The sequence below is a fragment of the Juglans regia genome, chromosome 9, assembly GCF_001411555.2.
Source record: "Juglans regia cultivar Chandler chromosome 9, Walnut 2.0, whole genome shotgun sequence".
NCBI classification, from domain to species: domain Eukaryota; kingdom Viridiplantae; phylum Streptophyta; class Magnoliopsida; order Fagales; family Juglandaceae; genus Juglans; species Juglans regia.
Genome location: NC_049909.1, coordinates 6311205 through 6327236, shown reverse-complemented (window position 1 = coordinate 6327236; position 16032 = coordinate 6311205). Strand labels below are relative to the sequence as shown.

Sequence of the window (16032 nt, the reverse complement as noted above, 5' to 3'; positions counted from 1 at the left end):
TCAACCGGTACTAGCCGATATTTCGGCCTTCCATTCTTTTTTTTATTTTTTCAAACTACAAGTTTATTTTTTGACAACCAATTCAGATTAGGCTATTTATAATTTATATATATGTATTTATATATAATTTATTCATATATAGACTATTATTTTGGAATATAATTTATATATATAATTTATTCATATATCGACTATCCCAAAACGATACATAAAATCGGTACTGAAATATTTCGTTCCAGTGTCTTGACCGGTACAGCTTCCGGTACGGTATTCAAAACATTGATATTAAATGTTACAAAGTTACATATTATTTCTATATTTATCTAAATTTGATAAGAAAACTTAAGTATTGGTCCAAGTTTAATTATAATGCAAAACTTGTATTTTGATAAAGAAACATATATACATCATGATGAGATTAATGTCACCTGAGGCAAAGTCATGTGGGGATCGATCGGTTTCAAGAAAATTGAAGACTCGTGCCAAGGCGGCGCGCATCAACTACATATAATAGATCAAAATATTTGGTAAGGATATATGTGGGAAATTAAGGAGATCATGATCTAGATGCCAAGGGAATTAAAGACCACGACTGGTTAGATATATGCGTACTCTTTCGTTTGCTAGCTTTTATGGTGTTTCTAAGCTAACGCATCATTAATGTTATTTTGTAATTTCATAACTCTATTTTAAATAAAACACATTTTAATAAGATAATGACGTACGCTTACCATTTCCTTTCTTAAAAATATCTTCCATTAATTAAAACTGAGTCATAAAAAATCGTGTCTTTATCAATTCTTTATCTTTGTTAGCTTTTTTTTGTTCGTCTACCATCTAATCTTTTTGCCACTATACTCTTATTTTTCAGTTTTTATTTGAGCACAAGCTGGCGAGTTCAAACTTTTCGTCGATATCACTACAAGAAAAACGGACTTTTACAATTAATTTATTGTAATCAAAAAATTATTCGCTACCAATTTTAATTGTAAATAATCATTTCGCTGGAATTAACTGGTCGCAATTAAGCAATTTTCTTGTAGTGCGAGTTAGATTTTATATTCATAAACATAATACATTTAATATTTGAAAAAGTTTAAATTTATTTATGATCTGCTGCTTCATTTTAATAAAATATAATATTTATATTGCATTTTTTTAACTTTAATTATATATTTTGACAAACAAATTTGATTTTTTGCTATTATCTTTATAAAGTTTATATATATTAATGCACATATAAGTGATTATATTTACCGTAGGGTCGGATTCAAGCAATATGTTTAGCATTAAGAGCATGCATGAATCATGATTTCCGTTATTCAAATTAAAAATATTCTCTTTAAAAATATAGATATAATACTATAAAAGTAAAAAATATAAAGTTATTGGAATTTATATAAGCCTATTTCACTTGAGTCGAGCTTTATACAAATAATATCATTTAATATAAACAAATGGATAATGCTACATATAGTCGTGGAGTGCATAAATGTCGCGCAGTCGTTTTGAAAAAAAATAAGATCTACTGTTAAAATTTTATTTTATTTTCTATGTGAATATCATATTTATTTACTTTCTTTAAAATAATTATATTGTATTTACATATTCATAACTATAACTATCATTTTCTAAACAAATTGAGTTAAACTCAAGTTTAACCAAACCAATATTAAGCCACTTGTTGAGCAACCTTAATTAATTTGGCCGTTGATCATTTATATATGCCATTACACCTTCAACACGTGTATTTTCTTTTTCAACCTTTCACTCATTCATTTGCCAGCTTTCTCCTTTTCTTTTTCAACCTTTCGATCTCTTTGATACCCAACGTCTTTTTTTTAGGTGGGATGAGAATGGAAAAATTAAAGAAAAAATTGACCACAAAGAATTAAAATTGTTTTAGATTTTAAAGGTAAAGATAAGCAATGATTTGGAAAAAAGGGGACATAATATTATATATATATATATATATATATATTTATAGTATGCACGAAATTATTTGGTGACATATATCTATGGTCAACTTAAAGGAAAATGCTATTTTGAGAATAAAAAATTGTATATCATTGCTATATTATAGAATGGACAAATTTGCATGTCTATTATCAGCGACTTTCTCCTACCTAAACACATGAATGCCCCTAAGTCACAACACGCTTTATTTAATGAGTAGTGCTAGGCTGTGTCGCTAAGTAATGACCGCTTTAGCACAAATTTGTCTTTTTCCTTTTTTTTTTTTTTTTATATATATATATTTTTAACACATTTAAATATTTATTTAAAAAAAATACATAAATAAATTAAAAGTCAATTTCTTAATCATTAAGTAAAAAAAATTAAAAAAAAATACATAAACAGTCAAAATGAGAGAACAAACTCAGACTACATACTAACATTTCTCTTATTTATTTCCTTCTGCGAATTCCAAGATACTTTTAGATTAATTAGCTAGAGAATCCCCCAAAGATACATTTATGCTCAAAATATGACCAAAAATATATATATAAAAAATCAAATCCAATTAAATAAAATAATTGTGATCAATTAAATTAATCAAAGTTTTAAAACAGTAGTAAATATCTATCAAGTACTGTTTATTTAATGTTAATTAAAAATACAAAAAATCTACTCAACCTCCTTCTATTCATACAACCTCCACACTCCACATTATTTTTAATTTTTATTATTTTTTTCTTTTATTAAATATTTATTATATAAATAATGAATAAAAAATTTAAAAAAATTTGAAAAGAATAAACTCAAAAAAAAAAATTTTAAAAAAATATTAAAAATTTAAAAAAATATAGAGTGTGGAGTGTGGTGGAGGTTGTGTAGCAAAACTCTTAAAAATAAGATACATATAGAGGGGTTATGATTTTCAACAATTTTCTAGAGTTAATGTCGATAATGTTATTTAAAAAAAAATGTTAACTATACTTAAAAAAAATTTATAAAATATTTTATTCTCTACGTATCAGTTATTGATATGTTGAAAATTATAAAATTTGAATTTAAAAAAAAAACTAAAAAAATTAATTTTTTTAAATTTTTTTATAAATAAAATTATAAGTAAATGTAGCATTACTATTAATATATATATATATATATATATATAAATGAACTAAAATGCTGATCTAAAATTCTTTAAGCCCAAAGCCCAAAAGTAGTGGGAAGGGAAGAAGGGAGAATAACAACATATCCAACTTCCAATGTATGACAATGCAAGAATGAAAATCTCGAACCAAAAAAAAGGGGAGAAAAGAATGAATGAAAAAAATAATAATAATAATAATAAAGGGTAGAAGCGGAAAATACAAGAGAGGGAGTTCCTTTTTTTATAATTATTTTATTTTCTATCGTCTACTGTTTTAGCTAAGAAAAATGGAGTTCCTTTTCGAAAGTGTCACTTTTCATACTAATTGCATGAGAAATCTTTGCAAAGTCATTTCCAAAGATGTCTATCTCTGTGTCAATTTTCAATTAGCTAGAAGGAAAATTGTGGGGGCCATTTGATGGCAATTTTGCGTTGAGTAAAGTGAACTTCTAACTAATTTTTGGAAGGACGGAACAGAGAGAGAGAGTACTGGCCGACCTGAGACTATTTATTCTTCCATGCATTAATCCTATAGCTGTAATTCATTTCCCAAAAAACAAAATTGGAAGGGAAAGACCTGATCTTTTCACAGCAAAAAATAAAGTTTCTAATGCTCACTCTTTTATGATGGTGCACCTTGAAGAACTGATACAACCATGATGACCCATTTACAACTAATGCAAAACTCTATAAAACAAAATTATATATGAAAAATTTTAGATATAAATCTCACACTCTTCATATGACTTAAAAATATATAATCTTACTATTTTATCATTATATTTCATGAAATATAAAATATGAGAAAAAATAAATAAAATTATATATTTTTTAAATGATGTGCAGTTTCTATATAGCATAACTCATTATATATATATATAGTTCTTTTGAAAAAAAAAATAAACACGTCAAATATTAAAGCAAAAATTAAAAGTGATTTTTTAAAAAAATCATTGTTTTATTATGAAGTTGTATAAACGTTGTATACATTTTCTAAATTCCGGAAACACACATCCACCAATTATTGTTATGTCCTTAATTTATATTATTCACTTTGTTCCCTTAACGTGGTACCACAATATGGTGCCGCGTGGCTTATCAAAATTTTTTAAAAATTTATATTCAAAATAAAATGCCACCTAAAAACATAAAAAAATATGAAAACTAAAATTTTAGATTCCCTTTATCCTTCATGTTTGATTTTTAATTTTTTTAATAAACCATGTAGCATCATATTATAATATTGAAAAGACAAAATGAGTGATATAAATTAGGAAGACGGTAACATTTCTCATAACCTTAAAGCCTAATTGGCCATCTCATATGCAAGACAATTCTTTTAGCCATAAAAAGGAGGGAAAATAAAAAGTTTTAAATTAAAAGTTGCATTTGACTATCTTATTTGTTAAAAGTACAATTTCCAACCTCAAATTACTACCATCTTTTTCCATTTGAGCACAAATCATAAAAGCAATTCCAAATGCACCACAAACCATAATTTTTTTGGTAATTGGCACCTTGATCATAATCTAATTGCAAGATTATATCACTTATCTTATTTTTTTATAATTTAACAGTCGATCAGATATCTGATCTAGAATAATGATACACCTATAATTCTTTTATAATAAATTACAATGCATTTTACAAATAATCAATGCAACTATATATGAACTTCATTAAAAATACTTTTATTATTATAAAGCTAACCAATAAATAAAATAAAGTTAGTAAAATAGTTATAGAATAGTGATAAGTTTATCATTTTCCTCTAAAATATATTTTCTCCTTGTATTATCCACGTCAAAAATAATATCAGATGGGTTATTATAAATTAGTTTTACATGCATGGTATTCAGCTGAATTGTCTGTACTGTTTAGTCAACTTAGGGAAGATTAATGGAATTATTACAGATTTTTTTAAACACGGTTGCGTTACATAACACGTTTCTTCCTCTCCAAACACCAGTATTTAGGGCCTCTGCGTTCCTCTTTGTGCCTTTTTCATTAATATCTGCAAACTTCCGTTTACAACTTTTTGGCTCCATGGCTTCCCTTCTTTTCCTCTCAATCCCTACTTTTTCTTTCCAACTCTCATAACCTTTTCCATAAGCTTTTTTCCTCTTAACCATATTCATTGTATTCAATTTCTTGGGGTGTTTTGTTTCTCTCTGTTAACGTGTCCTGATGATGAACCCAAGGAGTTGAGGCTGTTACTGAAACCGAGGCTGAATTCTGTACATCATTGGTTGTTTGTCAAATCCCTGGTTTTGAAACACGGGGTTTGAGAAAAGGAAAGCAATAGGGTTTTAGATTACCAGAAATGGAAAACTTTTCTTGGGTTTACAAGGAAGAAGATCAGATGGATTTGCCACCAGGATTCCGATTCCATCCAACTGATGAAGAGCTTATTACCCACTACTTGTTCAAGAGAGTTACTGAATCCAGCTTCTCTGCTAGTGCTATTGGAGAGGTGGATTTGAACAAGTCTGAGCCTTGGGAATTGCCATGTAAGTTTGCTTACACAAGTTTCCATCATTTTATATTTCTCTGATTTCCCATAATTATATTGGTTTGTTTGGATGAAGGGAAAGCGAAAATGGGTGAGAAAGAGTGGTATTTTTTCTGTGTGAGGGACAGAAAGTACCCAACTGGTTTGAGGACTAACAGGGCTACAGAAGCTGGTTATTGGAAAGCCACAGGGAAGGACAAGGAAATATACAGGGGGAGATCCCTGGTTGGGATGAAGAAAACCCTTGTTTTCTATAGGGGCAGAGCCCCTAAAGGAGAGAAAACCAACTGGGTCATGCATGAATACAGATTAGAGGGAAAATTCTCAGTCCACAACCTCCCCAAAACTGCAAAGGTAATATATAACTCTCTGATTTTTTACTCTCTTTTCTCTGGGATGCAGTTGGATTTGATGGAGTTTTGTTCTTGAATTGCAGAATGAATGGGTGCTTTGTAGGGTATTTCAAAAGAGTTCTGGGGGGAAGAAAATCCATATATCAGGGATAGTTAGATTGGGCTCTTTTGGCAGTGAATTGGGTCCTTCTGACCTTCCACCATTGACAGATTCTTCTGCAAATATTGGCAAGACAAAACCTTTTATTGAATCGGCTTACGTGCCCTGCTTCTCCAACCCCATTAGTGCTCAAAGAAACCAAGAAGGGATGGTTGATTCCTTCAATAACTCTCTCTATGGAGTTCCTTCAAATCCCACTGATATTCTTCCAAGAATCCCAGCTTCAAGTTCCTTCTATTCAACTCAAATTTCTACAATTCAAGGAAATCTGCAATTCCCAGGATGCGTTGGAATGCAAGACCCCTCAATTCTCTGGGCCTTGCATGGAAATCAGGGATCAAACTTGAGGCAGAGTTTCAAAACAGAAAGAGAGATTGTCGGTGTCTCACAGGAAACAGCTATGAATACTGATGTGATTGCCGAAATTTCTTCCCTCGTATCAAATCTTGAAATGGATAGGAGGTCATTTCAGGAGGCCCCATCTACCTCAGCTGGGCCACTAGACCTTGACAATTTTTGGAATTATTGAAAACTTGATGTTAAGGTAATAGAAGAAGAGGAAGAGCAGGTGAATCTGTGTACATATATTTAAATAAAAAAAAAAAGAGAGCAAATGCTAAGCAAATATAATGCAATGTAAGAAATTATATGATCTACTTTCTTTGTGGATTTGTTAAAAGTTTGTTTATTTTTTTTGTTTTGGTTGGCATCATTGTAGTCAATTTGCTTGTATACAAAATGAGTGACATAAGAGAATGAGATTCTGCTGTTGGACATGTAATCTTATTTTTGTATAATCTACTGAAAAAATATACAAGAAAATAAAATAAATTATATTGCATTTGCATTCAGTCAAGTGGACATATTATGCTTACATCACAGAGGTCACGAGTTCCATTCAGAGAATGTTTCTGAAAAATTCCCTGTTGTGGTGACGCGCTGATCTCTCTCTCTCTCTCATCCTCTTGCAGGCACCACGCGCACACTGCCATAGACACTCAAATATTGTTTATCCTTGATGGATAGAGTCAGAGATTCATTAATTGATAAAATGACAGCTCTGTTTATCCATGTTTGAGTTCCATATATCTTCATACATGCTTCTCGCCTTGCAGATATGATGTAAAAATTTGTACGAAGATGGAAAAGAGATCAGAGGTTTATTTGCTAATATGGTACCGTGCTAGCTTAGCAAAGAGTTTAAGCGGTCACTGTAGTTTATGAGAATAAATGAGTACATGTAACGATGGAATTAAAACTTAGGCTTAATGGTATTGAGAATAAGTATTCTCATAATACTTTATTATTATTTATTATTTTATTATTATTTTTTACCTATTTTTTATTACTATTTAATATTTTATCATTATTTTTTTATTATTATTTATAGAATACCTGAAAATATATTACTATTTAAACGCAACTTAATCACATCTGAACTTATACTCTAAATAATGGTTATTACAAAAAATGGTATTAGAGTCCTCAATAAAACAAAATAAAAATGTATAACGTGAATCATACAACCTTGAGAACTTGAAAAGAATGTCTGAGATTTAAGTAGGAATTTGTAGTATTCAAGTTGAGTATAGATAGGGTCTTTAATTGAGATCTATATTGTTTGGAATGGAGAAGTTCTGAAAATGTATAATGATTCTAAGGAAATATGTAATTATACGTTGTTATTATTTGAAGAGAAATACTTTAGCCACAAAAATAATCACACAAACTGATATGATTTTATGTGGTTCGTCAGATTATAAAAATATTTTTATTGTATAATAAATTTAACAGATCATATGAATCCACGTCAATTTGTTAGATTATTTTTATATAATCTTTTTATGACTGTAACAGTTCTTTTGTGACAAAAATTAGGTCATTATTATTTTCCTTGTCCACTTCATTCAACTCGAATTGTAGGCTATGATCTGTATAGCATGATATGAGAATTATATATAACATAACCCGATATTTTACTGTTTATTTTCGTGAAAACCAAGTGGTGCTTTTGTTCCTTGTACATGATCCAATTTGTCGTCCTCGAACAATTTAAGTCCCGCACGAAACGCTCCTAAAATACATGGAAATGGAGAATATTTGTCGACAACAAACTTTGGTTGCTTTATCCTTTTTAATTTTGACAGCGAATTTATATTATAAAAAGAAATACTCCCAATTATCTTCTCCCTTGAAGCATTCCACCAACCAAATTACCAATATCAAGTTAGTCTCAATTAAGCAAAGTTTCCTTTTTTAAAAAGAGAGCTGAGAATTTCTCGTGAGTTCACCTATTTTAATATTAAATAATTTTACATATAATCGTAAAGTATGTAACTATCGCGTAATCATTTTAAAAAAAAGTGAGATTTACTATTAAAAATTTAATTTTTATTTTATGTAGGTCTCATATTTTATTCATTTTTTTAAAAATAATTAACGATAGTTACACAATTCACAGTTATAAATATATTTTCTCTTTAATATTATTGTCGTCTAAATACGTTTGATTGCGGAATTATGATAAGATCAGATCTATTAGGTTGTGTTTGGATGTTGAAATGAATTGAGTTGAATTGAGTTGAGATGATAAAATATTATTAGAATATTATTTTTTTAATATTATTATTATTTTAAAATTTGAAAAAGTTGAATTGTTTATTATATTTTATGTTAGAATTTAAAAAAATTGTAATGATGAATTGAGATTAGTTGAGAGGAGTTATTATATTTTAGTGTCGGTATGATCGCATGATATTAAAAAAAGCTTCTTACCTATACTGTCTTTGGTCAAAGTTGCATAATAGTTGCCATCACCTTATTATGAATTCTAGCTTTCAAAATTCTGAATTTGTAAATGGTATTAAGAGATCACACGCTAATTGTGTAGATATCTAAAAAGTAAGATGCATTAAATAAAAGTTTAGATAAATTACAAAACCTCAATAAAACTAACACTAAAATCTCAAAAACACCCCCAAGTTTTAATGACTCATCACAACTCACCCCAATTATCTTGATGTGGTGAGTAAGATCGGAGTATTAAATATGAGAAAAAAATAATGATATTACGTACTCTATTTATAGTGAAAATAGCATATGTCTCTAAAAAAAAAAATAAATCAATAAAAAATAGAAAATAAGATAATGTTATTATAATTTATAACATAAAATTTTAATTTTAAACATGAAAATTTATTTGATCATACGTTTTAAATATAAAATATATATATTAATAACATTTTATGGCCTAATAAATTCTCAACATATTCTTTTTGATAAATACATTAGTAATACTAATATATATTAGTATATTAATTACATTTCACTTTAATTAATTAGTATACATTAGTATACTAATGTATATTAATATATTAATTACATTTAAGTTATAATGTTGATACTATCAAAATCAAAAAATCGGACCGAATCGAACTAGAACCTGTAAAACCGGAAGAATCGGTTTAGGAGGGTAACTGGTGCGTAATCGATTTTCGAAAATATAAAATCAATGCATACTAGTTCAATCCTAAATTTTATCCAAAACCAAACTGGACCGGTTATACCTTTATCTCTACCGCATATTTGAGTAATGAGATCAAATAAAATTTTTTATAAATAATAGTGAATTTGTTTGAATTAAAATGTTTTATTGAATTTTTTTTTAAAAAAAATTTGAATAAAAATATTATAGAGTCAAAAAAGTATTTTTAATATTATTTTTGTTTTAAAATTAGAAAAAGTTGTATTGTTTCTTTTTATTTGAAAGTTTAAAAAAATTATAATGATTAAACAATGATTAGATAAAAAAGTTAAAAATTAAAAAATAATTTATATTTGAAGAGAAAATTAAGAAAGGTTTTGACATGCAAATTTTATCTCATCTAAGCTCCCAAACAACTAAGCTCATCTCAGCTCATCTCAACTCATCTCACTACTATTTATTACTATTCAGCAACTTTAACTCACAAATCTCACTACTATTCACAACTCATCTCATTACTATTCATTACTATTCAGTAACTTTAACTCATAAATCTCACTACTATTCACAACTCATCTCATTACTATTCACAATCTATCTCAACTCATCTCAAGTCATCTTCAAATCCAAACGTCTCCTAAATCTAAAATTTATCAATCACACATGATCAGACAACAATAGAAGGAATTGGTATTTAGTAAAAGGTGTGTAATCACGGTTTTGACCAATTAAACATGTATTTCAAACACCCGTGTATAGATACATATATACATACATACATTTTTATATATATATATATATGATATATAAAAAAAAATTTCTCATCAATCACTATTTATTATTCTACATTTTCTTTTATAAAACAATATAGATATATAGTATAAAAATAAATAATGACTAAAGCATAATATTTCTCGTACTCACGTATGTACTCTAACGTTACATTTTTTCCTCCCCACTTGCTGATACTGTCTTTGGATATGAGTTTATCATTATTTTCATTGTTTTGTCTCTCTTCGAAGAATGTATTAACAATAAGAAAGTTTTTACTTATTATCCTCATATACAAAACATACATAATTTATTTAATTAGGATTGAGAAAAGTTGAAAAAAAAAAATGAAGGATATTTATGTCATTTCCGACGATGGAGGGCCCACCCTCACCTGATCGTGGTAGAGGTCCCACATCGATGAGGTAAGAGGTAGGACCTGGATGAGTTTGGGGTTAGGCCCTTTCTAACGGTTCACATGTAAGCAGATGGGGTCCACCGTTGGGATTAGGCTTTCTCAGGCGTCATGATTTTTGTGTTTTTAATTAGGATTGTCTGGCCGTCTTCTTCTCGCCACGTGTCCTTGACGTATGTGTCCCAAATCCCATCTATCTCCCCGTGTCGGTAGAAAGCAAGCCGTACAGCCACATAAAATTTTAATAACAATTCATTAAAAAAATAATATAACATGTATTAGATTTTTATAATTAATTTTTACAAGATTTATTTGTATTATATAATTTGTCAAAAAATACAAATACGAACTCAGTCCCTAAAAAAAACCTATTTTATTTTCAATTTAATCTCAAATACACGTGTTGTTATGCCATCATGCATATATAAAATTAGACTCGTTTATTTTTACAAATAAAATTTAAATAAAATGAGATGAAAATTAAAAATTAAATAAAATATTATTAAAATATATTTTTATAATATTATTTTTATTTCATAATTTAAAAAAATTAAATTATTTATTTTATTTTATGTAAAAATTTTAAAAAATTATAATGATTAAATGAGATGAGATGAAAAATTTTATAAAAATAAACGAAACATAAAAGCTTATGACCCATTTATTGAACAAAATATGATGTTTAATGACACGTTTTGTTAGTATGAAAAATTATTATGTTCTAATTTTTTATCAGTTGGTTCGTTTCTATGTTGCGTATAAGTCAATTTAATTGAATTTTTATGTTTCATATACTAACCACCTCATAGTTTTTGCTTGCGCGGTTGCGTCTCATTTGCAATGAAAGATACATAATTAAAATGTCACCCATGCATCTACATGATTATTATTATTATGAATTTGATTAAGAAATGTTACATGTCCCCCCAAGTGTTTTAAGATGGGGCCTATTGGTATTAGAGTTTCACATAGCACCAGTTGTTTTTCTCCTTTTGTGTTTGGATGGTAAGAGTATTTTAAGTATTATTAGAATATTTTATTATTATTTAATATTTTATTATTATTATTTAATATTTTATTATTATTATTTATCCATTACGATGAAACCATTATTAGGTGTACCCTATGATTGCATGATATGAAACTCCTAGCCTCGAAAAATGGTAAAGTTTTGGGTAAAAGAGAAATTATTTTCTTCAATATAATAATAATAATGTGTAATGTACGATTTTAATATTTCCTTAAATAGATATGGTGGGGTCAAGCTTATCCCCTTTTCCTTATTATTTAAAGTTAATTTTGTTCCTCTAAATCCTCGCGGAAGAGCGTTAAAAAAAAATAAATAAATAAAAAATTAAGACATAATAATGAGATGAAATAAAAATTTTATAAATATTTATAAAATAGTTTAAGTTAATATATTTATTAAATTTTAAAAAATGAGAAGATAAAATTGAATAAAAATATTATTTGAATATATATTTTTTAAAATTTGAAAAAATATATTATTTTTTGTATTTATTTTTTAAATTTAAAAAATTTGTACTAATTAGATAAAAAAATTTAAAATTTAAAATTAAAAAGTATATTATGTTTTAATGAAATCATCACATCTAAGTTCTCAAACAAGTCCTAAACTAAAACCTCTTATCATTTTTTTTTCCTTATAATTGATGCATATCAGTGATTAACCTTTGCGTTTAGTACAAAAGCTTTGCTGAATATATGAAACCTCATTACTTGAGGATTCTGCTTAGTAATCGTCTATTTTCAAACTTAGATTCTGTTGAAGTTGAAATGTGAAAAAGAAAGTCCATCTTTGTCAATACAGATACTAAATATTTAGGTAAGGTTTCCAACTTCCAAGTACAAAATACAGACAAACCAATGAATGTGACTATAATAAGATTGATAATAAGCAGATATTATGTTAGTTTCTACTGACAATGTTTTTGGGTTTCTGGGGCGACAAAAATAATTTGGTTGGTTAATAAGAGGACGACGAATTTGAGCAAGCAACCCTTTTTGCTAGCCATTGCTCATTTGCTCTACATAGGCAAACCCTTAACAATTGTCATTCTCTTTATCAGAATTTGAATTCAGGATTTTTATTTTAAAAGTATGAAATCACTATTTATCTAAAAAATTTAAGTAGATAGGAAGATGTAGATTTAATTATTTATGTTTGTCTTAATATATCGTAAATATTTCATTTTTCATTGAATATGACTTCGACTCCAACTTGCTCTTATTCTACTTCATCTTTTCCTCCAGCTTATCTATACGAGTTCCATCTGATTTACTCTCATCTCATCAATCTCAACAGTCACTGTAATTATTCAGGTCAACTTCAATCAGACCTCGACTATAGCTCTACCTCTATAAGGATTGGGGTTCACTACAAGAAATTTGATTTTTATGGTCAAATTAAATTTTGTGCCTAAAAGTAGTTATTTGAGACGAAAATCATATTTCGTCCCAAAACATGGAAGCAATTTTTTACGCATTTGAACAGATAAATATCTGTTTGAATTAGAATTTCTGGGACGAAATATAGCATCTAAAAAAAAAAAAACCGTTCGAACATTCCCAAACTGGTTCAAACAATATGGTATTTCACATTTGAATGTTGATATAACTGTTTGAATAATAGTTGTGGTGGGAAATTATACACAATTGTGGTGCCCCAAGTTAGAAATAGTTCAAATGTACGATTTTCGTTGAATGTAGTTCAAGACCATTTGATGGTATGGGATTTTCTATTAGAATGTAGATCCAATCATTTTCAAAAGATGAAAAATCTACCTATACGGATTAATTATTAATTATGCTAAATTAAAATGTATCATATATGCCGTCCTAGAAAATTTATATAATTAATTTCAAAATTAATTAACGGTTTTTTATGGTAAATAAGAATTTGCAATTAAAAAAAATTTCTTCTAGGGAATCACATTTTTTATATTTTCGAATGGTAAGTAAGATAAGAAAACTAAGTTTTGATAACAAATAAGGTAGCTATATATAAAAAATAAAAACGGTATAGTAATTAAAGTGACAACGTTCGATACAAAACAAAATGATTGATACAAAATAACACTACTGTGTAAGATTATCCAGGTCCTCCTGTATCACAATAATGTGTTCCTCAATCTCTTGCAGTCGAACCATGATGGGCACAGTGATCCTTCCACGATCTTCTTCATGTCCTGGATCAAAAGTGTGCGATGCTTCTCGAGCTGGGTCACATCTCGCTATTACTAGTCCTTGCAACCTCTGTATCAGCACCGACATCCGTAGAAGCTGGGTCGCGGGTGCCTTATCTGTGTTTGCCTCCGCTCTGTCATTAGCACATCAACCCTCGAACTAACTAGAGATCATCAATGCATACGGTAGACTACCTTTAGTTAAATATCGTGACTCAGATTGGATGCGGATGAGGAAGTATAGAGGTAGATCAATTGGCTCTCCTCATGCTTTCCATTCAATGTTGAAATCAGTCTTGTGTCTCCTCAGATCAATATTGTTTGAGGCAATCAAATTCAACATGCAAAAAAATGCTCGACAATCAACCTGTTTGATCACCTTGCTGCCATCATATGGAGGAGTTGAATCGTCATGCATCAACAGACGAATCTCATCATGCATTGGACCATTGTTTGCTGAAGCCTCATCCTCGATGGCATCTTCACCATCTATACCTGAAGTTAGTTGCTGTGCAGGCTATGAACCCACCACACGGGTGTGACGACCCCACTTGTTACTTTCATTACTTTTAGCCTTAGCCCAATTAGAAATTGGCCCAATAGGTTTGGTGAGGTGAGCATTTAGTGAGGGACACGAGCCCCATCCTATTGTTAGTGAATTAGGCACCCAAGCCCACAAAGAGACCCAAAGGACTAGTGACACTAGGCCACTAGAAGATTTAGGGTTTAGAAACCCTAATTAGGGTTTTGATAATGGATGAAGGTGCCAAAAAAGAGATATTGACCTTTAGATTCCCTAACCTCAATCATTTGTGACCTAGGGAAGGGTCATTTCGGTTGGATAGAGCAACTTGCCACTTGGCAAGCATGCATGGAAGCTTCTGGAGGAAGCAAAACACATGAAAGAAAGACAAGGCATTAGCTCACTTAGGGCACATGCCCAACTACCCTACAACATGGCCAACATGTAACCTTGTTATCAGGATTCGTTAAATTTGGACTTAAAGTTGGAAGAAAGAAAGAGAAAGGGTGGGTTTCGGTTACCCAAAAGCCACACGCCACCCATCACTAGCATTATTTTATTATAGTCTCTAGGAGGTTCAATGATGGGGAATTGAAAGAGGGGCATGGGGTCAATCAAAATCTAAAGACACAAGCCTCTAGGATAATTTTAGGGTTTTGGTTAAGGAAAAGAACACGCCTCACCCATTGAAGGACAATCTTCCTTTGCCAAGTGTCACACTACACAAGCCTTTAGAGTTTCTAGAAGAGGCAACAATGAGGAAGGTGAAGAGGTGGCTATGGGAAGGAACCCCATGCCACCCCCAAAGACTTCTAGAAGAATCTTGGAGTAAGAAGAGACAATAGGTTTTTCGGCTAGGGTAAAACACACACACATATGCCAAATGGCAACTATGCACATGCCTAGGGACAAGAAGGCTCTAGTATTGAGGAGACACATTTAGGGTTTTGGCCATAATAAATCTACACGTCCCTTTTTGTCCTTAGAGTGGGTTCATTGAACCTAGACCACAAAGGGGACAGACAAGGGCCATTTAGGGTTTTGGTTAGGGCGAATTATGCCATTTGTCATCCATGCTAGAGAAACATTTGGCATTTTCGAGAGGGCAATGATGAAGAGGAAGAAGGAAGATTTTGGCCAAGGGAGGAAGGGACATGCCACATGGCACCCATGCACAAGGACCCTTCGGTTTCCACAATCAGAGTAATGATAAGAGAGAGCCGCACGATAAGAACCACACGGTAAGAACCACCAAGCCTTCTACTACACTCACTTGTCCCAAGCACACATGCTCACAAGGATTTCCTTGGGTTGAAGAGGGTTCGGCTCGGGTGAGTATGACACCACCTTGTCTTGAGTCATGGAAAAATGAGAATATTTGGTTCTACCATGATGAGTCTTGCCAAGCATAAGAGTCTAGGGTTTTCCTCTCAACGAAGACTGAACCACCACTAGCAAAAACAACAGTGAAAGAACCTTTATAAGGTTGAGTGACACACGACCACCACTAG

The 16032-nt window shown here is 30.0% G+C and overlaps 1 protein-coding gene across 1 annotated transcript; it reads left to right on the top strand.

The window, feature by feature from the left end:
• Positions 1-5100: 5100 nt before the first annotated feature.
• LOC108982391 (NAC domain-containing protein 100-like) lies at positions 5101-6914 on the top strand. Its single transcript, XM_018953756.2, has 3 exons — positions 5101-5607; positions 5686-5963; positions 6046-6914. Exons 1-3 carry the CDS (start codon positions 5421-5423, stop codon positions 6649-6651), a joined length of 1071 nt encoding a protein of 356 aa, XP_018809301.2. The 5' UTR covers positions 5101-5420; the 3' UTR covers positions 6652-6914.
• The last annotated feature ends 9118 nt before the right edge of the window (positions 6915-16032 follow it).

What these genes read in the sequence shown, in the direction of transcription:
- LOC108982391 (XM_018953756.2), top strand. Translation starts at nt 5,421, where the DNA reads ATGGAAAACTTTTCTTGGGTTTACAAGGAAGAAGATCAGATGGATTTG. An exon ending in TGAGCCTTGGGAATTGCCAT is followed by an intron (nt 5,608 to 5,685) that starts GTAAGTTTGCTT and finishes GTTTGGATGAAG; the next exon opens with GGAAAGCGAAAATGGGTGAG. An exon ending in ACCTCCCCAAAACTGCAAAG is followed by an intron (nt 5,964 to 6,045) that starts GTAATATATAAC and finishes CTTGAATTGCAG; the next exon opens with AATGAATGGGTGCTTTGTAG.